The sequence below is a fragment of the Pelodiscus sinensis genome, chromosome 10, assembly GCF_052426305.1.
Source record: "Pelodiscus sinensis isolate ZL-2025 chromosome 10, ASM5242630v1, whole genome shotgun sequence".
Taxonomy (NCBI): Eukaryota; Metazoa; Chordata; order Testudines; family Trionychidae; genus Pelodiscus; species Pelodiscus sinensis.
The window spans coordinates 26,793,288-26,815,268 of NC_143061.1; the positions used below are offsets into that span (position 1 = coordinate 26,793,288).

Below are 21,981 nucleotides of genomic sequence, written 5' to 3' on the forward strand. Positions count from 1 at the left end.
GGAAACACTGTGTTTGACCTACTGGGCTAGAAAAATAGCTCCTTAAAGGACTATGGGAAAACAAATGGTTTTAAAGCCAGCAAAAAGAAACTTCTGAGTAAAACAGACTGTGTTGTGCTGGCTGTTTATTCTGTAATTTTATAAGGTGATTATTAGAGATCTTGGAATGTAATGCTGAAGACTTTGGAAGAGAAATTAATATCTCCCATTTGGGAGGTTATTTTCCTCTTGGAAGAGAGAGTGAGTCTTGCTGCCCAGGTTTTTTAGTTAATAAGCCCTCATTACTACACTCCTGCTAGACCACCTGGGTGAGGAATGGCTGTTTATAAACTGAAGAACTCTGAATAATAGGGCCATAGGAATAGTTTAATGAAATAAATCAAATTTAGGATGTAGCATTTGTATAATAATGAGATTTGTGAGAGAACAAATGCAGTCAGAGTGACCTACTGCCTGTAAAAGCCAGTGGAGATCTTTTACTCCATTTCAGTGGTCATAGGACCAGATCCTTTGTGTTCTGTGAGGAGTTCAGAGGAGCCTTCATTGCAAACTAGATGATATATTTCTGCAAGTCCCAGGAGTACTGCAGGAAATCAGCCTCATGGTTCTATTGACCAAGAGCTTTCAGAATCTACAAATCTGATTCTGCGCTCATGTAAATCCGGAGGAACTTCAATGATGACACCAGACACGCTGGTGTATAACTGATGCAGATGATTAAGAGAATCAGTCCTTCTTTCTCTATGGTGCCTGCAGCAATAGAAACTCCATGTCAGAAGGCACTCATCCAGAGGTCTGCATGCCCCCTGATATACATTTAAAAACACAAGACTGTAGGCAATGCACAAATTGACCGAAGCAGCTGCGCTTCAGTGATGATCTCAGTATTTTTGTTCTTTTCTTTTTGTTGTTGTGTAAATCATTCAGATGTTTTTAAGGGGGAAGAGGGTAGATTGTGATGCATCAGGGGGTATATAGCCCAATCAGGGAGTCCAGTTCCTGGAGATGAATGGGGCTTGAGATACCCAAACTACACATTTCATGGAGCATCATAGCAATATTTTCAAATATTTTTTTCCAGGTTTTTTTAGTCTTTTTGTTTGTTTGTTTGTTTGTTTGTTTGTCAGGAATGTTGATATTGAGTTCAGGAAAAAGCAAAATGGGAAAGCTAATAGGTGGCACATGTGGAGAATAGTTTAAGGTAAATGCTGGAAAAAAATATATACCTAGCTAAACAGTACAGCATGGGCCCAGGTCAGGTCCCCTTTACATCGCTCTAGCCTTTAAAACAAGAGTAACACATTTTAATGTCCATGTAATTTCTCCTTAAGTTAAAGTAAAGCAGTGATGAATATGTCCAATGCAGAGTGGCAGAAAGAGAAATCAGAAAACTAGTCAGACATTTGATAGTGGACACTGGTGGGAACTTCATTGGGTGCCATTTGGTTTAGTTGTTTTTCTGTGGTTATCAACATAGAAACCATGCTAAAGTAAACAGACATGGAAACAAAGATTGTTGACGGCAGGATGCAAAATAGATCCATAATAAGCTAAACTCGTCCCCTACATGGGCTTCAGTGAAGTTATGCCTGAGTTGAGTGCAGCTCAGTTACTGTGTGACCTAGTGTGGCTTCTACGACACTGACTATACAAATAGAAATCACTCCATTTCAATTCTCTCTTCGTCATTCACTTTTATTGTCCATCCCAGATGAGAATATTTTGCACACTGATACAAAATATACACAATATGCAGCCCAGAGCATTCACTGTGACAGGAAAAAGAGCTCTTACTCCATATGCAATGATGAGCTTTTCTACGGGTATTTATTTTTTAAGTGATGACAGTCTTTCCTGTCGGGGCAGGCTGCTCTTCATAGCTAGCATAACCCCAAAACGGGGCTTGTGAGAGGTTCTTGGAAAGCTGCCATATGGTTGTCTTCAGCATGGCCTGTGCCAGGAAAACCATCACACTACTGGAACCTGGGCATTTAGGTTTCATTTATGCCACCTCCCCCCCCTTTTAAAAGGCAAGTGTGAGTGCTGTAGACTCAGCTCACAATGACTCCATGAAGTCATTGTTTATCCCTGGTAGATACCGTCTTTTGCTCCAATATTTAAATTTTCATTAAAAAGAAATGTTAAGAAAACCTTCAAAAATATTGGCATCTGTGGTCTGCTTGAAAAATCTGCTTTAAGAAAAGTGTAAAGTCCCCATCCCTCTTGATAAGGAGCTAATGCTGAAGCACAATGGTAACATTTTAAAGGTCAACAATGTTAATTATTTAACTGCTGACAGGAAAAGGGATAATTATGTTGTGAAGATCAGCATAATATGCTGTGAGCACCATTTCATTTTGATGTCACCTGTAGGTAGAGCTGAGGCAGAACTTTGGGACAGAACAGTCAGTTCTTCTAAATTATTTACAGGGCAAACATCTGGATTGGATAACACTCAGACATTCACTAATGCTTGCTGTTGGCAATGACTTTGAACAGCACTTTGTCATTTTGCAACATTTCAAAACAAAGTGGGGAATCTTCACTTTGTTGACATTTAGGCACAGTTCAGAAATAGGATTGTATATCAAATTAATTTTTCGAGGGGGGGATAGTCTTGCTGAAAATCCTAACCTTGAAGCAAAGTTGAGACAAAATCCTGTTTAGTGTTTGTTGATAATGTGCAACTGTACCTGCATATATCATCTCCACTCTTCTGTGGAACATTCTGTATTTAATGCTGGCTTTCATCTAGTTAATGATCGCAAAATGGATCCTTAATGAATAAGTGAAAAAGTTATGACAAGGAACATTTCCTAATCATCTATATGTGGATTTCCTCCTTCATACAACACATGCAGTTTATCTTTTTGACACATCGCTGGCAACAATTCCTATGTTTCCCTTGTATTATTAGAGATTACAACTTGTAACCATGTTTATGAAATTACTTATTTATGTTACATTTATGGTCAAATCCTTCTTGCCTTATTTATATGAGTGTCTCCACTGAATGTACTTACTAACATGAGTAAGAGAAACAGGATTTTAGGTTGTAAACTCTTAGGCTAAGTCTACACTGGCATGATTTTCCAGAAATGCTTTTAACGGAAAAGTTTTCCTTTAAAAGCATTTTTGGAAAAGCGCATCTAGATTGGCAGGACGCTTTTCCGCAAAATGGCGATCGGGGCTTTTTTGCGGAAAACAAATCTCTGCTGTCTACACTGGCCCTTTTGCGCAAAAGTCTTTCGGAAAAAGACTTTTGCCCGAACGGGAGCAGCATAGTATTTCCGCAAAAGCATTGACAATTTACATGAGATCGTCAGTGCTTTTGCGGAAGTTCAAGTGGCTAGTGTAGACAGCTGGCAAGTTTTTCCGCAAAAGCAAATGATTTTGCAGAAAAACTTGCCAGTCTAGACACAGCCTTAGGCTATATCTACACTGCAGGCTTCTTGCGCAAGACCACCCATTCTTACTCAAAAACTTGCGAAGCGTCTACACTGCATGTGCGTTCTTGCACAAGTAAATTTACAGTAAAGCGTTGGAACAGAGACCTTCTTGTGCAAGAGTTATTCCTCTCCCCATGAGGAATAAGTCCTCTTGCGCAAGAACTTTTGCGCAAGAAGACAGTGTGGAAGGGCAACAGGGTTTTTTTTGCACAAGAAACCCCAGTGGCTAAAATGGCCATCAGAACTTTCTTGCGCAAGAGAGCGTCCACACTGCCACGGATGCTCTTGCGCAAAAGCACATCTCTTGCGCAAAAACACATGGCAGTGTGGATGCGCTTTTGTGCAAGACCTTTTGCACAAGAACTCTTGCGCAAAACAGTTCTTGCACAAGAAGCCTTCCTGTAGATGTAGCCTGTGGGTTAGAAACTATGTCTACTTTTCTGTCCTTCTCTGAGCAGTGTGTGCCATGCTTACTGTTGGTGCTTAGAAAATGATAGTTACATAAATGTACAGGCAACTATAACTTGTTATAGTTTTTCTTATCAGGGAATAGAATTAAAGAGGATTGGAATTTCAAGAGCAAACTGGATCTCAGTCTTCCTCTAAAGAAAGTGATGATCATGAATATTACGCAGAGAAATACTGAAACTAAACTAACACACCATAAATCAAACTTCAGACCTCATTTCATTTTCCAGGCAAAAGTTAACCTCTATTTATCTTTCTTTAATGAAGTCCTGTACATTAACAAGAACTGCAAGCTGTAAACTTTAAGACTCTGAACTCTTTTCAAACATTTAAATGCATATAGCAGAAAATTGGCATCAGTGAGCAAAGCAGCTGCAGTACATTCCAAATATTGCTCTATTTAAAGCATCCCAAAGCTCACAGTAACAACTGCAGAGGCAAACCTTAAAACCTGTCAATAAATCCAGTGCAGGGGAGAATGGCAGAATCAGGTAAGATAGAGACAAATACTGTTGAATTAATGTATGTATATCTGTGTAGTGTGAAGATATTGTACTATTGGTAAGCTACTAATTCTTTGATGATGTACTATATATTTTACTTTTTCATAAAGGAATAGAGTCAGTTTGAAATCTAATCTGCTTTAAAAAAAAGGGCTAAATGTATTTTTGGTGTTTTCTGCATTTAATCTCCCTGGCAGTTTTTATGCTTCTACAACCACATTTTCCTGTTTTTAAAATTCTGTCTCCATGAAATAAGGGTGAGTGACTAATTGACTTTATAGGTTAAACACTGATAATGACTATATGCAAAATATTGTAAAATACACCATCATACGCTGAAAACTAGAGACCACTTTTTTTCTCTTTGATCTGTTTCAGCAGTATTCATTCGAATTGTTATTTTAACAACATTCATCCAGATGTGCTTCTTATGTTAATGGGAGTCTCTGATTTACCTAAACTACTATGAATATTTTAATGTGTGGTTAACAATACATTCAACACACATATATGTATCTATGTGTGTGTGAATAATGTTATTTGTGTGGCTACAGTCTGAGAGTATGGGAAAATGAGAAAGATAATACAGTACCTTTTTATTTTGATGTAAGCTAGGTTTTCGCTCCACAGTTCCCACTTGGTAAGGCAAAGTGAAATCACAGTGGGTGAATTTTGCATTGATTGCCCATAACACACAATGACAAAAAACGTGAATTTTACACATGCTGAAACTTGCTGTATTAACATCCTTCTCAAGAGGAGTGAATGGAAACCAGCTATAGGCATAATCATATTGTTAGCTGGTACACATAATTACTCAAATTGTTTACTTGTAGAAATAATGTTCTTTTTGATATATTAGTAGTAATATTACGTGTTTGAATGTTATAATTCAGGACTACTCAACATGCGGCCCGTGGGCTGCATGCGGCTCGCAGCCCATCTGTTTGTGGCCCGCGGTGTGGTTTGGGTTTATGTGGAGCTTAACATGCAGCCCGCAGGTGGTAACGAAAACAAAAAAGTTGTCAATATATTGGTCTTCTGTTGATATGCATTTTAGTAGTTAAATTCCTGGACTGTCATTGCTCATTAAAAATGCTGTCATAGGGGTGGAAATTGGGTAAATATTGCATTTTATTAATATCAGCAGAACTGATTTAAATGGGACCTGTGTGTTGTGTAGTCTTGCCTCAATCTTTGTATTCATGCCCATCACTATGAAAGAAGCTATTTGCATATATTTGTATATCTATTTGCACATTTATGCAATCACACTTAAGTTTGGCCCTTGGCATGTGCTGTGAGTATCATTGTGGCCCCCGGGGCTTCCAAAGTTGAGAAGCCCTTTTATAAATCTTCATATGATAAAACCCACTGAAAACAATCTGCCACCTGCACAGTCACCACTCATATCTTCTAAGTACAGGGAAAACTGTGCTAATCTCAGATACAGCTATATGATAACTGTTGGTGAATGCTGACTTGTTAATTTCAAGCACTATGTAGAATAAATAATAATATTTAGTACTTGTATGCCTGGTTTATCCATAGATATCAAAGTATTTTACATCAGTAAGGTATGTCTCAGTGTTTCCATTTTACAAATAAAGAAAGGAAGACACAAGTGGTTTGACCTAGATTTTAAAGCAAAACAGTGGTAAAGTCAGGACCAGCACCCACATCTCCTGATGCTCAGCCTGGTGCCCTATCAATGAGGTATTACAGTTTTCTATACTGCTGTATCTGTTTCCAAAGCCCTGTGTACTCTGCTGAAAACTTGATCAAAATTCTCCATGGCAGTCCCTGGATCTTGCAATACTTCAGTGTGGCAGACAGGGAATTTGTGAGACAACCTCATTAAAATATTTTTATTTTTTCATTTAAATTATTTAAATATTAAAATTGCAAAAACAATCAGCATCAGAGCTCTGGCTTTATAAATTTTGTTATTAAAATGAATTTTCAGTGTGTCAGAAATTTTGTATTAGTAATATATAACTCCATTGAAGAAGTTGTCAGAGTAGTTTTGGTAGGAAGGCAGTGGACATCTGAGGCGTTTGACATATAGGAAGATGTAGTACGTAGTTTACCATAATCAAGCACACATTTTTAAAAAGCAGCATTGACAGGTTTATTTTATCATTCTAATCCATGCATATAAGTATGCATGAAGGCCTGGTTATAAACTATTTCATCATATCATTGACACTTGGGATACTGATTTCTCAAACCAGCACCTCTTTAATCATCTTATAAAGAGTGCCTCTCTTCTCAAGAAAAAAAGAGAAAAAGAAAAAAAGATATTTCGACTGAGCAGTTTTAGAATTTTAGAATGTTGCAGCTTTCTACTCCAGTCAGAAATTCTTTGTTGGTAACATTATTTTCCTGTAGGAAGGACATTCCCTTATCTGTTCCATATATATTCCCGTATCTATTCCATATATTATAAAGCAGCCAGGGTATGTCTACACTACCACCCTAGTTTGAACTAGGGTGGTTAATGTAGGCAACCGAGGTTGCAAATGAAGCCCGGGATTTAAATATCCCGGGCTTCATTTACATCTTGCTGGGCGCCGCCATTTTTAAAGCCCCGCTAGTTCGGACTTTGTGCCGGCGGCTACACGCGGCACGGAGTAGGTAGTTCAGATTAGGCTTCCTATTCCGAACTACCGTTACTCCTTGTGGAACGAGGTGTACCGGTAGTTCGGAATAGGAAGCCTAATCCGAACTACCTACTCCGTGCCGCGTGTAGCCGCGGGCACGGAGTCTGAACTAGCGGGGCTTTAAAAATGGCGGCACCCGGCAAAATGCAAATGAAGCCCGGGAAATTCAAATCCATGCTGTGTAACTTGTATATGCCTCTTAGAATATGTCTACACAGCAGTGTTATTTCAGAATAACTGACATTATTCCAAAACAACATAGTCTGCATCTACATACAAGCAGTTAGTTTGACATAATGTCAAAATAATGTTGAGCTGGAGAACTTCTTACTCCTACTTCTGTAACCCCCATTTTACAAGGAGTAAGGTAAGTCGGAGGAAGAGAGCTCTTCCTTGGACTTCCTCCTGTGTAGATAGCACCAAAAGCTGAATTAAGCTATTTCGAGTTAAGCTATGCGATTGATGTAGCTCAAGTTGCGTAGCTTATTTCTGCTTTAGCCCTGCTGTGTAAAAATGTGCCCTTAGATACTAAGAACAAAAGCAAAATAAAGTTCCTGAATTCTGTGTCTCTTCTCATAACTAGATCCCACACTACAGCCAGTCCCCGACTTACAAACGAGTTACATACCAAACACTAGGTCGCAACTCGATCTGTTCATAAATCGGATTACATTCACTTACGTACGGCCGCGCTGTTCATAAGTGTGGATTTCGTTCATAACTCGGGTTTCGGCTGTATAGAAGGTTGGCCGTAAATACAAATGGTCATAAGTCAATGCGTCCGTAACTCGGGGACTGGCTGTAGTCCTTTCTTTAGTGACTCCTTATCACCAAATTTCTTTTAAGACCAACATTTTGTGTAGTCTCTATTTTGTAGTATTAAGCATGTGTGCCTACATATATATATATATATATAAAACACATGAGGGAAAATTTGCATATGACCTCTCCCTCAGTGCACTCCATAGGTGGCATACAGCACCCAGAGAGAACAGTGAGGCATAGCCTGTTTCCATCTGAACCAGCCCTCTGAGCAGGCTAGCAGCAAAAGAGAAGCCCCTGCACCTAGGCATTCACCATCTCCTTCGCATGGAGTTGCACGGTCTTTTCACAAGTTCCCTATGATGCAGTTGGCCCCATACCAATCTAAGGGAGAGCATATCAAATTAGGGACAAATTAGGGATGTGGGGGGAAAAGAGAGCATGACAGTAGCATAGGTGCTGACTGGCAAATGCAAGGCATTGTAGCAGTTTTTAGGGCTTTCAACTACTCCTGCTGTCAATTCCTGCTCTTGACGCCTTCTCACCGACTTAGTGGACTTTGGATCAGGTCCCCAGAGCAGTGGCTTCCTGAGGTGTGCTTGTGAGCATTACTTAGGACTGCCGCTCCACGAGCATAAACTCTTCCGATAGTTCCTATGAAACATTATGCCACATGATTTATGCTGGCGACATTGTTCTTGCTGACCCACCAGTTTGCAGTGCCTGCTCCTTACTTCATCTAATTGGCTCTCCAGTAACAAAGTCCCATACTGAACAATCTTACTGTTTATTTAGCAACAGCTCCGTTTAAAACTCCATGCTGCCACCCAGCAGGATTCAGTACCTCATTTGTATGGTTACCGTTCGGTAATACAGCAGCCAGACTCTCAATAGAAGTACCTTTCGCTAATGAAGTATCAAATACATAAGTATCTCTAAAAGAAAATGTAGTCTGGAATTCCCTTGTGGCTCCACATCACCAGAACCCATCATGGAGTTTATCTTTGTGCTACGTGGTTGCTTATTTGTGCTGTATTTTAAATAGAAGTCAATGCAGTTTTTATGTGAGATTGCTGTATACTATTTAGTGGTATGGCATGCTCTTTTTAGTTAGCTTGTATAGTGTAGCAGGCAAAACACTAAACTGTTGTTTATCCCTTCAAGACAGCTGGTGTGATCCATTCACTTCAATATGGTGCACGGTCTTATGCTATCAAAACACTTTTAGTGTGTTTTCATTGCAGGAGGACTTATTTTGAAATTTTTTTTTAGGGAACTAAAGCAGACTCATCCTGGCCTGAAATAATTCCTTTGTGAAGTATGAACTTGCTCTTTGCTGGAAACAGTTGAAAATTCTTTGTTGAAAGTTTGATGTAGAACAGAAACAGATTTTCATAAAACTTGATTTCTATTTTCTAATTCACTGTGCTAAGGACCTTTTCTTATACAATCATCATTTTACAAAGCAATTTAAAATCTCTTAGGCCTGATATACGCTAAAGTGGAAAGTCAACCTAAGATATGCAACTCCAACTATGTTAATTCAATGTGTCTTAAATTGCTGTCCACACAGTGGGAGGCTGACAGGAGCAGTGGCTGAGTGTAGTCATTACCTTAAGGTTTCCACATTATCTATTAGCCAGTTCCAGTCATAGTAGACAGCATGGAATTTAACATTATATTGTAGTGACTGGATCAAAGCAACCAAATTGATGGCAAGTCTAGGAGACAAACTGAAAAAGTTGCATACCATCTCAGATACCCTCCCTTTCCATGAAATGGTGGCAATTCCTTTGACTTAGGAATTGAGCAAGTAGGAAAGCCCCATTAATGGGTAACAACCAAGACCCTAACTGGATTGTCAGAGTATGTTTATATTTAGAGATTGGCTCAAGGAGAGCTTCTTCTCCACATGTACTCTGCCCTGGGAAGCAACCTGGTGAGTCTGTTAGGCACAGTCCCACCCTAGCAACCCTTTGGAGAGTGAGACACCAGCCTGTACAATTCAAGTCTGTGCCTAAGGATATGTCGACATTGCAACACAAGACCCACAGCCGCGAGTCTTAGAGCACAGGTCAACTGACATGAGTTTGCAGGGTTCGGATTATGGGGCTCAGAATTATAGTGGAAATGTTTGGGCTTGGGATGGAGACCGGCCTCTGAAAACCTGTGAACGGGGAGGATCTCAGAACCCAGACTTCAGCCCAAGCCCAAATGTCTACACTGTTATTTTTATCCTGCAGCCTGAGCCCTGCTGAGCTCGGGTTCTGAGAGATGCTATGGTGGGTCTTTTATTGCAGTGCTGAAAAACCCCATAGCTAATCCAGGCCATAGCATGCACACACATTGAGTATATGCTCTTGGCATCCTGACATAAGCCCCTGGGCTCTAGTGTAATAGTAAAGAACCTTTGCAGTGGTAGCATCCTTGTAGGAACTCCAGAAGACATACATACAAGGGAAATGTGTCTGTCACCCCTCTCCGTAAGGAGGGCTTCAGTCAGTGGAGTTGTAGTAGTATCACTGATGTGGTAAATTAGGATTTACCATCGTGGTGTCCTGATGGATCTCCTGCTTCATCAATGATGATAAGCAGAAGGCTGCATGCGCATGTGCTTAACCATGTATTCTGTGTTGACTGGTGCAATTAGTCAACTCAGCAGACTCTGAAAGAGTCCCCAAAGACCACAGATCAGATAAGGGTTGAAGGAGTCTGGTCAAGGTTTATTGTTAGTAAAGTACAGTAATAGTTGTCAGTAGACTCTACCGAACCACTACACATATGTACCCGTAAAAATGGATTCAGCTCAGTCAGTGGGAGGTCCCACTGCCCCTCAACTGGACAAAGACTGTGCCCTCCAAGACGCCACTTTATATACAAGTATAAACAAGTTACACATCACTCCTGACATGTCAGGTTGCCACCCTTTGATGGCTACTTAGATACCACTCATCACCCTGCACCTCATGGTTTGATTAGAACATCTCTAGCCATCATGCTGTCAGTTTAGACCCTTTCCTGAACCTGGGTCAGTATCTATGGAGAGTATCTAAGGTTTTTTTTTTTAAACAAGCTGGTGTTACCATCCGTTTGGAATGTGCTTTCAACTTATGACCAGTACCAATTACTGGTCTATACCTGGGCTTATTACCAATTAGTGTTTTACACTTTCAGCCCTGTATGTGCCAAGTTCTGTGAGCAAGGGCCTGCCTCTTGCTCACATCTTAGCTGTGCTTTATATTAGTCAAGTTTTGTCCATTGTTAGCGAGGCCTCAGGCCTCAAACTAGGCCTCAAACCAGGTACTTAGGCTTTCGTTTCAGGCTTACATCTTACTACAGAGTCCTGTGCCAATGATCTTCTAAGTGGTCAGTGTAGACAGAGGACAGGATCGTGTCTCTCTCTCCACTATTCACTTCCCATTTTATAAGAGTGCCTTATAGTGCTAGCCCTTGTGGCCACTGAGAGCAGGGGCTGGAATTGTGGATTTTCTGTGTATCCCTGTGTAGGGCCAGCCAAGATAGTATAGTATAGTAAAGTATAGTATAGTATAGCCATGATAGAGTTGATTGTCTCAGCTCACTGGTCTTTTTTTAAGATCATGCCAGTTTTCACATGTTCCATTCAATAGATATTGAGATAGTGTAACATGGTATATTTGCCTGGCTCCTTTCTCAGTAAAACTCTACATTCTCTCTCTTCAGGGGAAATCCAATACTCGCGTCTTGTTGTACCTGCACTTCTCATGGTTGGCTGGATTGTGGGTTGTGTGTTAATGGTTTACATAGTCTTCTCTTGATAAAGGTAAGCTATTTGTACAATATTCATATACAGTCAACATTTACTGAAATTTGCAGTGCTACCTTTTTACTAAGGGAACTTTTTTGTCCTGCAGGAAAGAAGATTTCACAATGACATTGATTGGAAGAACACAGAAGTTAAATGGAAATGTCTAGTCCTTAAAATAGGCACAGTATAAGTTGTGTGTTAATACCACAATGTAGACATGGTATACACTTTGTGTCTACAACATAGATATGAAGTTGGTTCAGATACTTTTGAATTGAGTGGTGTTCGGAACCCAGTAATAGGTCAGATATTTGTCTATCCTCCAAGCCATCACTAGCCATCTTGAAATTCATCTTCTTGGAAGTAGAATTTCCAGAATACTTATTTTTGGTGGTGACAAACAGTGCCAAATGGAGTTGGTGACTTAGATACAGAAGTATACATGGAAAAAGTTAATGATATGGGATGCAAGATGCCTCTAATCAGACCATGAATCATCTTTAATGTGCTGGGAAAAAAGAAATACTAAATTAAAAAAATAAATTGTGGAAATAACCCTCCTAACTCTGGAAGAATGTTTACTCTCTAAATAAATTTTCCAACACAAATTTCTCTTTTGTAATTTAAAATGCCATGATGCAAAAATTTCTATGTATAAATCCACAAGGTTCTTTGGAAGATGAAAGGGAGCTAGGTCTGCTTTATTTATGTGGCAAGAATTCTATATGCAGGTTGTACTATAAGCATGACATAGGCTTTATAAAGCCCAAAAGCTTTAAGTATTGTCTAATAAACACGTAGGTAGGTGCCAACTTAATCCTTGATCTTTTGTGTTTAAATCCAATTCTAGGAACAGATTTTGATCTCTTCACTCTGAATTCAACCTAGTTCCCATCAGAGAAACTGGGATTTGACCCAATGGCAGCTGGATTGGGCCTTAACAAACGTAATCCTAGTAAATTCAATAGGACTTCCTACATAAGGAGAGAAGAAATTGACCCTTTGGTGGCAGATTAAAAGAATGTTCTTATAGTATTGTCCATTTGTACACATTACCAAATGTGGTGCAAGTGATACTTCTGGGGGGAAAAAAAAGCCTGTGTGTAGAATAGCAGTGTAGATGTAGATCAGAAGTGAGGTACATACGTAGAGTTGTCTGGAGAAGCGTACACAATAACTAAACCAGTGATACTAATCACTGACTTTATTGGGAACTAAAAATTCACTCACAATGGAAGGCTCAAATACCTAGATATTATGATGACTACATTAAAATTATATCAATGGAAGAAATGCAAGCACATCTTTGTGTTAGTGAGTGGCATGTGAGTTAAGTTATGAGATCATTTTATTACATTACTGTTAAACAATATTTAGAAGGTGAGCTCTACTGTATCATGATAGAGGGCCTATGTAATATCTCTATAATAGCAGACTTCGCCTCCCGCCCAAAGAATTGTTGGTGGTCTCCAACAGCTTATGGTGAATTTACTTTTCTTCACTCTGATGGAAAAGAGCTCTTGGCCTGGTTATTCTTTTCCTTCTTTTGTCCTCTCAGGGAAGAGATTCTTGAATACTTCCGCAGGAGTAACTCCTCTTGTCATTATGGGGAAGGCCTGCAGATCACAACAGCATCAGCTTGGAAGACATCTGCTTCCAAGGATCTGCTGCAGGCATTCACTTTCCAGGGCCACACTCTTCCAAGACACACAGATAGTTCATGGGACAAGATTCTAAACCCATAGCACTCAGAATAGTGAGTTGAACCTGGTGATGTCCCCTTAACTTTGGATAAAGAAATAGACATGGAAGGAGGCAGTCTGAAGATGGCACAAGTCAAGGCTGAAGGAGCAAGAATTGAGCTGAGAAGGACACCTTTGTTCTGAAGACTACTCTCAGACGGGGTAGCTGTGTTAGTCTATATCCACAAAAAACAATGAGGAGTCCCATGGCACTTTAAAGACTAACATTTATTTGGGCATAAGCTTTCATGGACAAAACCTCACTTTGTTAGGTTTTTGCCCATGTAAGTTTATGCCCGAATAAGTTAGTCTTTAAAGATGTCTCAGGACTCCTCATTACTCTTGAGATGAAGAAGGCACCGAGAGGACATGGAGTAACAGATAGCCACTGGTAAGTGGACACAGCAAAACATTAGTGGTTCCTAGGTGTCCTGCAAGGGAATTATCATTTGCTCTATCAAGGGTATAGCAACGATTGGTTAAATGTTGTGATAGCATTCTGTTACTAGGGATAGATGTTTATTTTGAGCAAAGATCCCATGGAAATCAGTGGAATTACTTTAGTATTATAGTGCTGTAACTGAGAGCAGAATTTGGCCCAATGAGCTTTTACATCAGGGAAAGATTTTAGAACTGGGTTATTAATTTGCTGCACCCAGCTTGTACAACAAAAGTGATTTACATATACAGATGTTACTAAGCATACAGCTGTGGAGTTTAAGGCCATACAGGACCACCAGATCATTTAGTCTGACCTGAACTAGACACATTTACAACATGATGTTTTCTTTTAAACCTGCAGTTCCCCTTGGATTCCTAATACACTAATGACCCTAATATTTCACAGTCTAATCGAGGAATAACTGCATATGACAGTTATGGTTTTTGTTTTCTTATGAATTGGACCTTGTATGCCTGGCCACATAGTGCTTTAAAAATATATTACAACCATCCTAAAAAGAGAGTGATTTGTAATCCTGCTGATTGAAAACACTGGGGAAAGCCTCCTACGACAACAGTACATAGTTTGTTGAAAGGTTTGCTCAGCTGCAGACACCATTGTCAGGGCAGATGATATAATGTGGGAAGATAGTATTTTTGATATATTAGAATGTTCCAGATTTGTAGGAATGGCTTTGATTTTTTTTTCTCATTTCACATGTGGTCTCATTTACATGGAATTGGAAGGGTAAAACAAAATCAGATGCATAATACCAGAAAGCATTCATAGAACCTAAATGCCAAAAGGCTAGCTTGATAAATATTCAAACAGCTGTCTTGACTCAATGTCATTGTCCATGTCAGATGCATTGTAGCAGCTGTTTTGAGTGGATTTAAGTTAGATCGTCTAGCAATCAAATAGCTTAGGGTGTTAGTGAATTTCTTTTAATTGTTTTCTGAAAGTAAGCACAATAAGTAAACAAAATTTGCAAATACATATTTATCAAATTGAAGATGGTCTTCTAACCCTGTTTTTGAGTTTAGATTGCAGTGTTTTATTGGATTTTATGCCAAGTAAATACAAACTCACAGTTTTCATCTTCTGCCCAAATTAAGCCAATAAATAGAACATACATTAATTGTATTCAGGACTGCCTCGAGTAAATTTGGGTTCTGTGAGAAAACATTTATTTTCATTCCTAAGATTTGGTGCACAAACCATTTTCTCCTGAATATCTTACGTGCTTCAGACTCCTACACAGTGTCAGCTGCAGAAATTCAGTGCCTCAAAAGGAAAGGCTGATAGGTGATAGTCTGAACTAGCGTTTGTGGAAGGTGTTCAGGGGAATGAATGGAAATTTTCTATAAAATGAGGAGGCATGGGAACCTCTGATGTGCTGCAGCCAAGGACCTGTTGTAGGGAATAATTCTGGACACTCTGGATGCAGGTGAAAACAAGCAGAGGATTTATTGCACACAGCTGGTGGAGTGTCCTTCAGGGTTAACCTGGTGAACACTAGTTAATCAAAACATTACCACAGATTATATAGGCAACAGATGGGCGGAGTGGAAGCGATTTGATAGGGTCTGGCGGCAAGATGTAATGAACACATAAGCCAATAAACTATGAAGGTTACACAGCTTTTCCGCCCATTGCCAATTAAACATCTTATCAATAATACAGGTAGTTATTCCTAACAAGCTAAATAAGCCAACATAAGCAAGACAAGCATTTTAATGACAACTTTGTTGAAAATTATGATGTGTCTACTGCGAGGTGATACCACCTCGTGTTGGCATAGTCCTTGGGTCTCAGGCTTATCTAGGATTAAAGGAGACAGTGAGAACGACTTCTGTAAAGTTTGTTTTGGTACCAGCCAGGGTCTTATCGGAGTGAGGCCCTCTTGGAATGTGGTTGCCAGGGTGACCAGGGTCATGTTAGTTGCTTGTTCTCTGTGTTTCCAGGTCTTGCCTCAAATTTAGGATTTTAATAGGGATTCTTAGCAGAATACCATGGACTGCCTCAGTTTACCTACACCTGTCAAAGTGGGAGATGTCTTTTTTTGAGCCTTCTTTGAAATAAAATCAAGTCAACACCTCATCCTTCATCCTGGGTGAAGGCCCAGTTGGGGAAGGCAGCCAAAGCCCTGCCTCTTGTGCCCAAAGCCACTCTCCTTCCCCTTCACAACCTTCCCCCACCCAGCCAAGCCCCACCCAACTCCAGCTGATGGCTGCAGTGCAGCATGGCCCCGGCCCTACCCAGGCAACCCTGCAGTTTAGGCAGCTTTGGGAAGGCAATGCCTTCCCTTGCCTACATTACCCGCTGTCCATGGGTCTGTGTGCGCATTGCATACCAGGCCACCATCTTGTTCAAGGCTTTTGGGCACTACCATAATATAAACATTAAATTATAATAATGATCACTAAGTATGGTAACTATTTCACTAGCCTGGGTGGGGCACCAAATCTTGCAGCTGCAGGACTGGCAGCACTAGTTGAATCAGATCCGGTATTGTGCTTTTCTTTTACCTTTGTATAGACATGGCTTCAAATCTGGCACAGGTAAATATCTAAAACTCCCCAATAACTGCTTCCCATCTGATAATCTGAAAGTATTACATTGAATTAACCTGTTCAGTGCCCCTTGAATGTTTTTAATGAAGTAATGTAGCCTAATAAATAGACTCAACACTGAAACTCAGATGACCTTCATTGTATTCCCTGCTTTGCTTGCTAACCGTGGACAAGTCACTTCACTTTAATGTATCCCAGTCTTGTTTGCCCATAAAGTGGGGATAATTATATGTCACTTGTAAAGCACTTGGAGACCAATGGAAGACTAGCTCTGTATAAGAGCCAGCTATCATGATATTATTTATTTAATAGGAAGGAGGGGATCAGTTCCTAAGAGAGTTGATCGTCACCCCACAGAAAGGGAGACATTTTCAGTCATGCAACTCCCGCTGAAAATTCACTTTGTGCCTTAGAATGTCTCCTTCTGTGCCTGTGTGGAGCCAAGGACTGATCTAAGTTCTATTGACTCCCAATTCTGTATTTTGTCATTAAGACTGTTTTCTACCTCCAGTTTGACAGAGCAAATATTTACATTCTTTTACCAGATGTATCTGTTTTGCATTAGTGAATTACACAAACTCTGTTACATAAAGCAAAGTAGGTGGCACTACTGACTTTGTAGATGTAATTATTTCACTAATTTTTGCAACATTTGCTGCAACCTACCCCTTTCCCATACTAAACATTTTGGCCATTATTTTTCAGATTGGCTTATCTCACATGTACCCACCAGAGGTCACTCTCTTTGCAGTTATAGAATTTGCTGAAAAGCAGAGCAGCAGTTGCAAATGTGATTAGGTATTTAATTTTCTCATATTTATGGAAACTGCTGAATCAGAATATCAAACACACTGAAGCATGTTTGTGAAGAAAGTGACCAAAACATATTGGACTCTTTAAGCTGGAAATTGCTTCTGAGACTTTGTACACTTAAGCCAAAATGTACACTTATAGGAGATTGTTGAAAAAACAAACAGACTCCTTTGATGGTTAATATGATGCAATGCTTAATGCTATGAGGAACCAAGCATTTTTTTTCAAATAAAATTTAAAAAGAATAGATAAACAATGAAAATAAGTTTTGGATTTACCTAATATTTTTAGGAAGGGAAGCTGTGACTTGGAAAAGGTTAAGAAACAGTCATTTGCTCTTGTATGCAGTGTTGTTGTAACCATGCTGGTCTCAGGATATTAGCAAGACAAGGTGGTGAAGTAATATCTTTTATTGGACCAACTTCTGCCTGTGAGAGACACAGAAGTTGGTCTAATAAAAGATATTACCTCACCTACCTAATCTCGCTTTCCCCTTGTGGTTATTCTCATCAGATTTCATCCTTCTTAGCTAGTTCCTTGACTCTGTCCTCTTTCTCCTATAGCAGAATCCATAATATAAATCAATGGAAGGCAATATTTTTTTAAAAAAAGATGGAAAAACAAAAAATATTTCACTGATGGTTCCTGTGCTCCCACTATTGGGACCTTTTATGATAATGAAAGGCAGGTGTGGCCAGTTTTGTAGAAGAAAAAGGGAGAAATATTTCAACAAAATAGGCACCCTACACACAGTTTAAACTACACTGACCATTGTTTAGAATGATTTTTTTGCAAGCATTACAACCATCCAGCTAAATTTTCTAAAAAGCCCACACATGTTCCTTTTAATCATAAACGATAACATATTCTGTTAGCACCTCCTACGCTTGCAGGGTTGAATTTGATCTAATAGGTCATCTCTCTGATCCTGCCCCATTTGGCAGGAGCATTTAGCATTCATCTGCTTGTAGCATTTCTCAGGGAGACTTGGCTGGCTGACTCACACTGCAGAGAGGGCTGTGTTTCAATTTAATGGCGGCAGTAGTTTTATCTTTCTGTCTTGTGTCAGTGCGTGAGTGGTCAGTGTACAATGTGTTAGCATTTTCATTATGGATGCTGTACAGGGTTAGGTGCTCTGCTGGTATAAATCTGTGTCACTCTACTGAGGTCCAAGGAACTACCCCAATATATGCCAGTGAAGGGTTTGGTTTTCTGTAAGTGAAGATGACCCTTAACATTTTAGGGCATTGGTTCTCAAAGTGTGGTCTGTGGACCACTAGTGGTCCGCAGCTGCCTCCCAGGTAGTCCGCAGTGGGAGCTCACTTTCCCCCTCCCCCATGAAGTGGGGAGCCCCCTCTGCCGTTGCAGCCTTGTGGTCAGCATGCAGCTGCAAGGCTACTGCACAAGCATCGGCTGGCAGATGGGGAGGTGAAGAAAGCAAATTTGCCCCCCGCACACAGGCCACAGAGCGATATTTGGAGAATTGCCGCCACCATGGTCAGAGCAGCACCTCCCGCGGTTGGTCCCGTGGGGTAGGCAGCAGGTTGGGCAGCAGGCTTTCGTGGTGTGCGAGTGGCTGGTGGCCACCCCACCCTGGCAGCAGGTTGCATTGCACTGCATCTGGCAGCTGTGAGAGGAGGCAATGCTGAGAGTGAAGACCCCGCACACTCAGGAGGCAGGAGGGGCTTGGGTTTGGGCCCTATGGGGCTTGGCCCCTTTGGGGAACTTGGTTTGGGGGAAGGGGCCAAGCAGCAGCTCTGCCTCCGATGGCACCATGGACTGGACGCCTGCTGGACCCCATTCCCTGCAGGGCTGGACACTCTGGGGTCACCTACCCGCCCACCCCTGCCTTGCTGCACTGTGCCCAGCCTCCTTGCCCCTCCATTTCTCTGAGGCCCCCAAGCCACCTGCTGTAACTGTGTGGAACCCCTTTGACTTCAGTAGGGCTCCACAGAGATTAGTCCTCTCAATTTTCCCTGCTAAAGGTACTCACTATCATGCAGAACTAGGCCTGTAAAAACTGATGCACTGGTCCTACAATAAGGCCTATGTGGGCAAGTCCCATTATAGGATGGGGGCTGAAAATGTATGTTGCTCTTTCCAGGATGAGAGCCCAAGTCATCTTTACATGGAACATCAGACCCCTGGCCACTGCTCCATTTATAAACATCTGTTAATTTATAAAAACAGTGTCACAGATGTGGCTGCACCTTTCAAATACACAGCCCTTTTACTTCTGTCTTTTGGTTCTCTATTAAAAAAAGACTAGGCCCTATGTTATGCTATTGTCCGATGAAATTAGATTACATAATTCAAATGGTTAATGTAAACCAGACCTCTTTGTATGACATATTAATATAACTAATCAACAAATGTAAATAACCTTTAGGTTGTATTTATTTGAACTTGACTTGTTTAAACTACCATCATACCCTAAACGTTCCAGAGATTGTGAGGTTTGTAGATCTATTTAGCAGAATAAAAAACATTATAACTTTGTTAAAAGTCAGTTTTCTTTACGGTTGGTTACAGGTTTGCTTTTGATCCAAGACGGCTTACTTACTGTGCAAGACAGCAAGGTGCAATCATTTTGTTTACTGCAATGTGTGAGAAGCCATTTCTACCCCTGGAGTGTATCGTACCCTCTTTGCTAGTCTGAGAGATAGACTCAAATGTGGTCACTCGCTCCTAGACTGCAGGAGTTGGGTGTTCTGCAAAGCAGCACTTCCAGCCCTGAGAAGAGCGTGGGAGCAGGGTTAGAAATCCCTCTAATGCCTTGGGGTCTGATATTTCAAGATTCTGAACATCTCCATCAAAGTGCTTCCATTGTTCCCATTGACTAAAATTGAAGTTGAGGGCATTCAGCAATGTGCAAAATCAACAACATTGATGGGCTTCTGGCAGCTGAGCACACGAGCACTCATGGGTTACCTCATTTAAAATTGTTAGTGTTATTTAACATTTGTGTTGCAATAGCACTTGGGGCAATCCTGGTTAGGGCCCCATGCTGCAAAGCAGGTACAAACAAACTGTCAGTGATGGTCCCTGATGTCCAAGTGCTTGCACTTAGAGAGATGACAGAACAGGTGAATGAGATCAGCAAGTGGGGTGCAGTTTGGGTGACTGTACCAACCTGGAGAAGAGATTTATTCTTGATGGCAGAAGGCTCAGGGCCTAATTCTGTGCTCATGTATGCTCCATTTATGCCAGTGTAACTCCATTGATAGGAGGTACTGGTGGTTTACAGAAGCACAAGCATAGAGAGAGTCACAGTCATAATGTTTGGGGGATATACGCTTTCAAGTGCAGAAATAATCAAAGACTGTGTGATTCTCTGCATGAGTTATCCTGTGCTGGATTAAAGGGAGAGGATTGTTTGGTCCTTTCAGCTAGTTAACCCCCTCCCCTCCCCCACAGATATAATCTTCCCAGAGGAAGGAATTTTTGAAGGAATAAAAGGATCCATTTATGCATTTACTTGTCAGCCCACGTTGTGGTTTATCATGATCTATGTTAGTTTTCCATAATGCCCAGCCCTGTGGCATCTGAATGCTGATTTGGCCCCAAGATTCATGTGATATGGGTAGTATAGCTTTGGAGACACCAGAGGTTGTGAACCAAGCAATCTCTTTTGAGGGCTGTTAAGTGAGAAAAGTTGTAGCCGCGGTCACCGAATGGCCTATGTAAAGTAGAATGTGTGAATGTTTATAGGGACTGAGTACTCTGAATATCTTCAAACTACTGCTCCCACACGGGGTCAGTAGGATATGAAGTTTTGCATGGTATATATAATTTACAAACTGCATTACATTAAGGAAAATCTTGCGTACTGCCTGTACTAGAAATAGACCCCAAAGCCCTTTGAAGTCCCTGTACAGATTGCAGTGTGGGTTGCATTGGCTGTAGCTCAGGGCAGAGATTGGCTTTCTACTGCTCACTTTGAGAAATGCATCAGAAGCCAGCTTCATTACACAACTGATTACTAGAATAAATGGCAAATACTCTATTCCGTGGAAAATGGACTTAGAACATTTCCAGGATGCTGGATTTAACACCTTGGCTTTGAGAAAATGCCACAGGGGCCAAAACCTTAATTTCACATCTCATTCCCAAAAGCTGAATTTCCTCCTCCCACCTCCATGTTATTACATTAGGTCAATAATAACGATGGGCCTGAGCAACAATGTTCCAATCCAGATTTTTCCCATAGTGTGTTAAGTGTTAAAATATGGAGGGTTGGGTCATTCAGATTTAAAGGGGCTAGCTGGAAATCCAGACCTGCTCCTCAACACCTGCAAGAGATGAAGGTTTGATTTGGGTTCATTGCCAGGTGGAATAGTCACAATATTAGCAATATTTGGGTCTCCAACCCCAATACTGCCACAGTCCAGCAGTCCCCAGCTCATGAAAAGACTACAGCTTGGAATAATGAAGCTGGAGAGACATTGCGACAGTGAAAGACTTGAATAATTAGTAATAATCAGGGAACAAAATACTTGCTAATCCCACTGCTCTATATTACCTGGGGTTTACTTTTTATTCTACTCATAAGTACTATTTTCATTTGTTTTCCAAACTGACATCTTTCTGTACTGTGAAATGTTTCTCCAACAGTGTGAAACTCATCACACTACAGTAAGTCATCCCAGATGACACATATGTAACTTGTTTTTCTGGATGGAAAAATAACTAAACAGTACATGGAGTTCATGCTAAAATAGTTTAGGTGCATTTTGTTTAGCCACTTAGCACCCCCCCCCCCCCGCAGACCTCCAGTGG

The 21,981-nt window shown here is 40.6% G+C and overlaps 1 protein-coding gene across 1 annotated transcript; it reads left to right on the forward strand.

Moving 5' to 3' along the window:
• Window positions 1–4,258: 4,258 nt before the first annotated feature.
• STRIT1 (small transmembrane regulator of ion transport 1) lies at window positions 4,259–12,240 on the forward strand. The gene is made up of 3 exons (XM_025184868.3): window positions 4,259–4,408; window positions 11,548–11,647; window positions 11,739–12,240. The coding sequence occupies exons 1-2, from the start codon at window positions 4,396–4,398 to the stop codon at window positions 11,640–11,642; spliced, it is 108 nt and encodes a 35-aa protein (XP_025040653.2). The 5' UTR covers window positions 4,259–4,395; the 3' UTR covers window positions 11,643–11,647; window positions 11,739–12,240.
• Window positions 12,241–21,981: the final 9,741 nt, after the last annotated feature.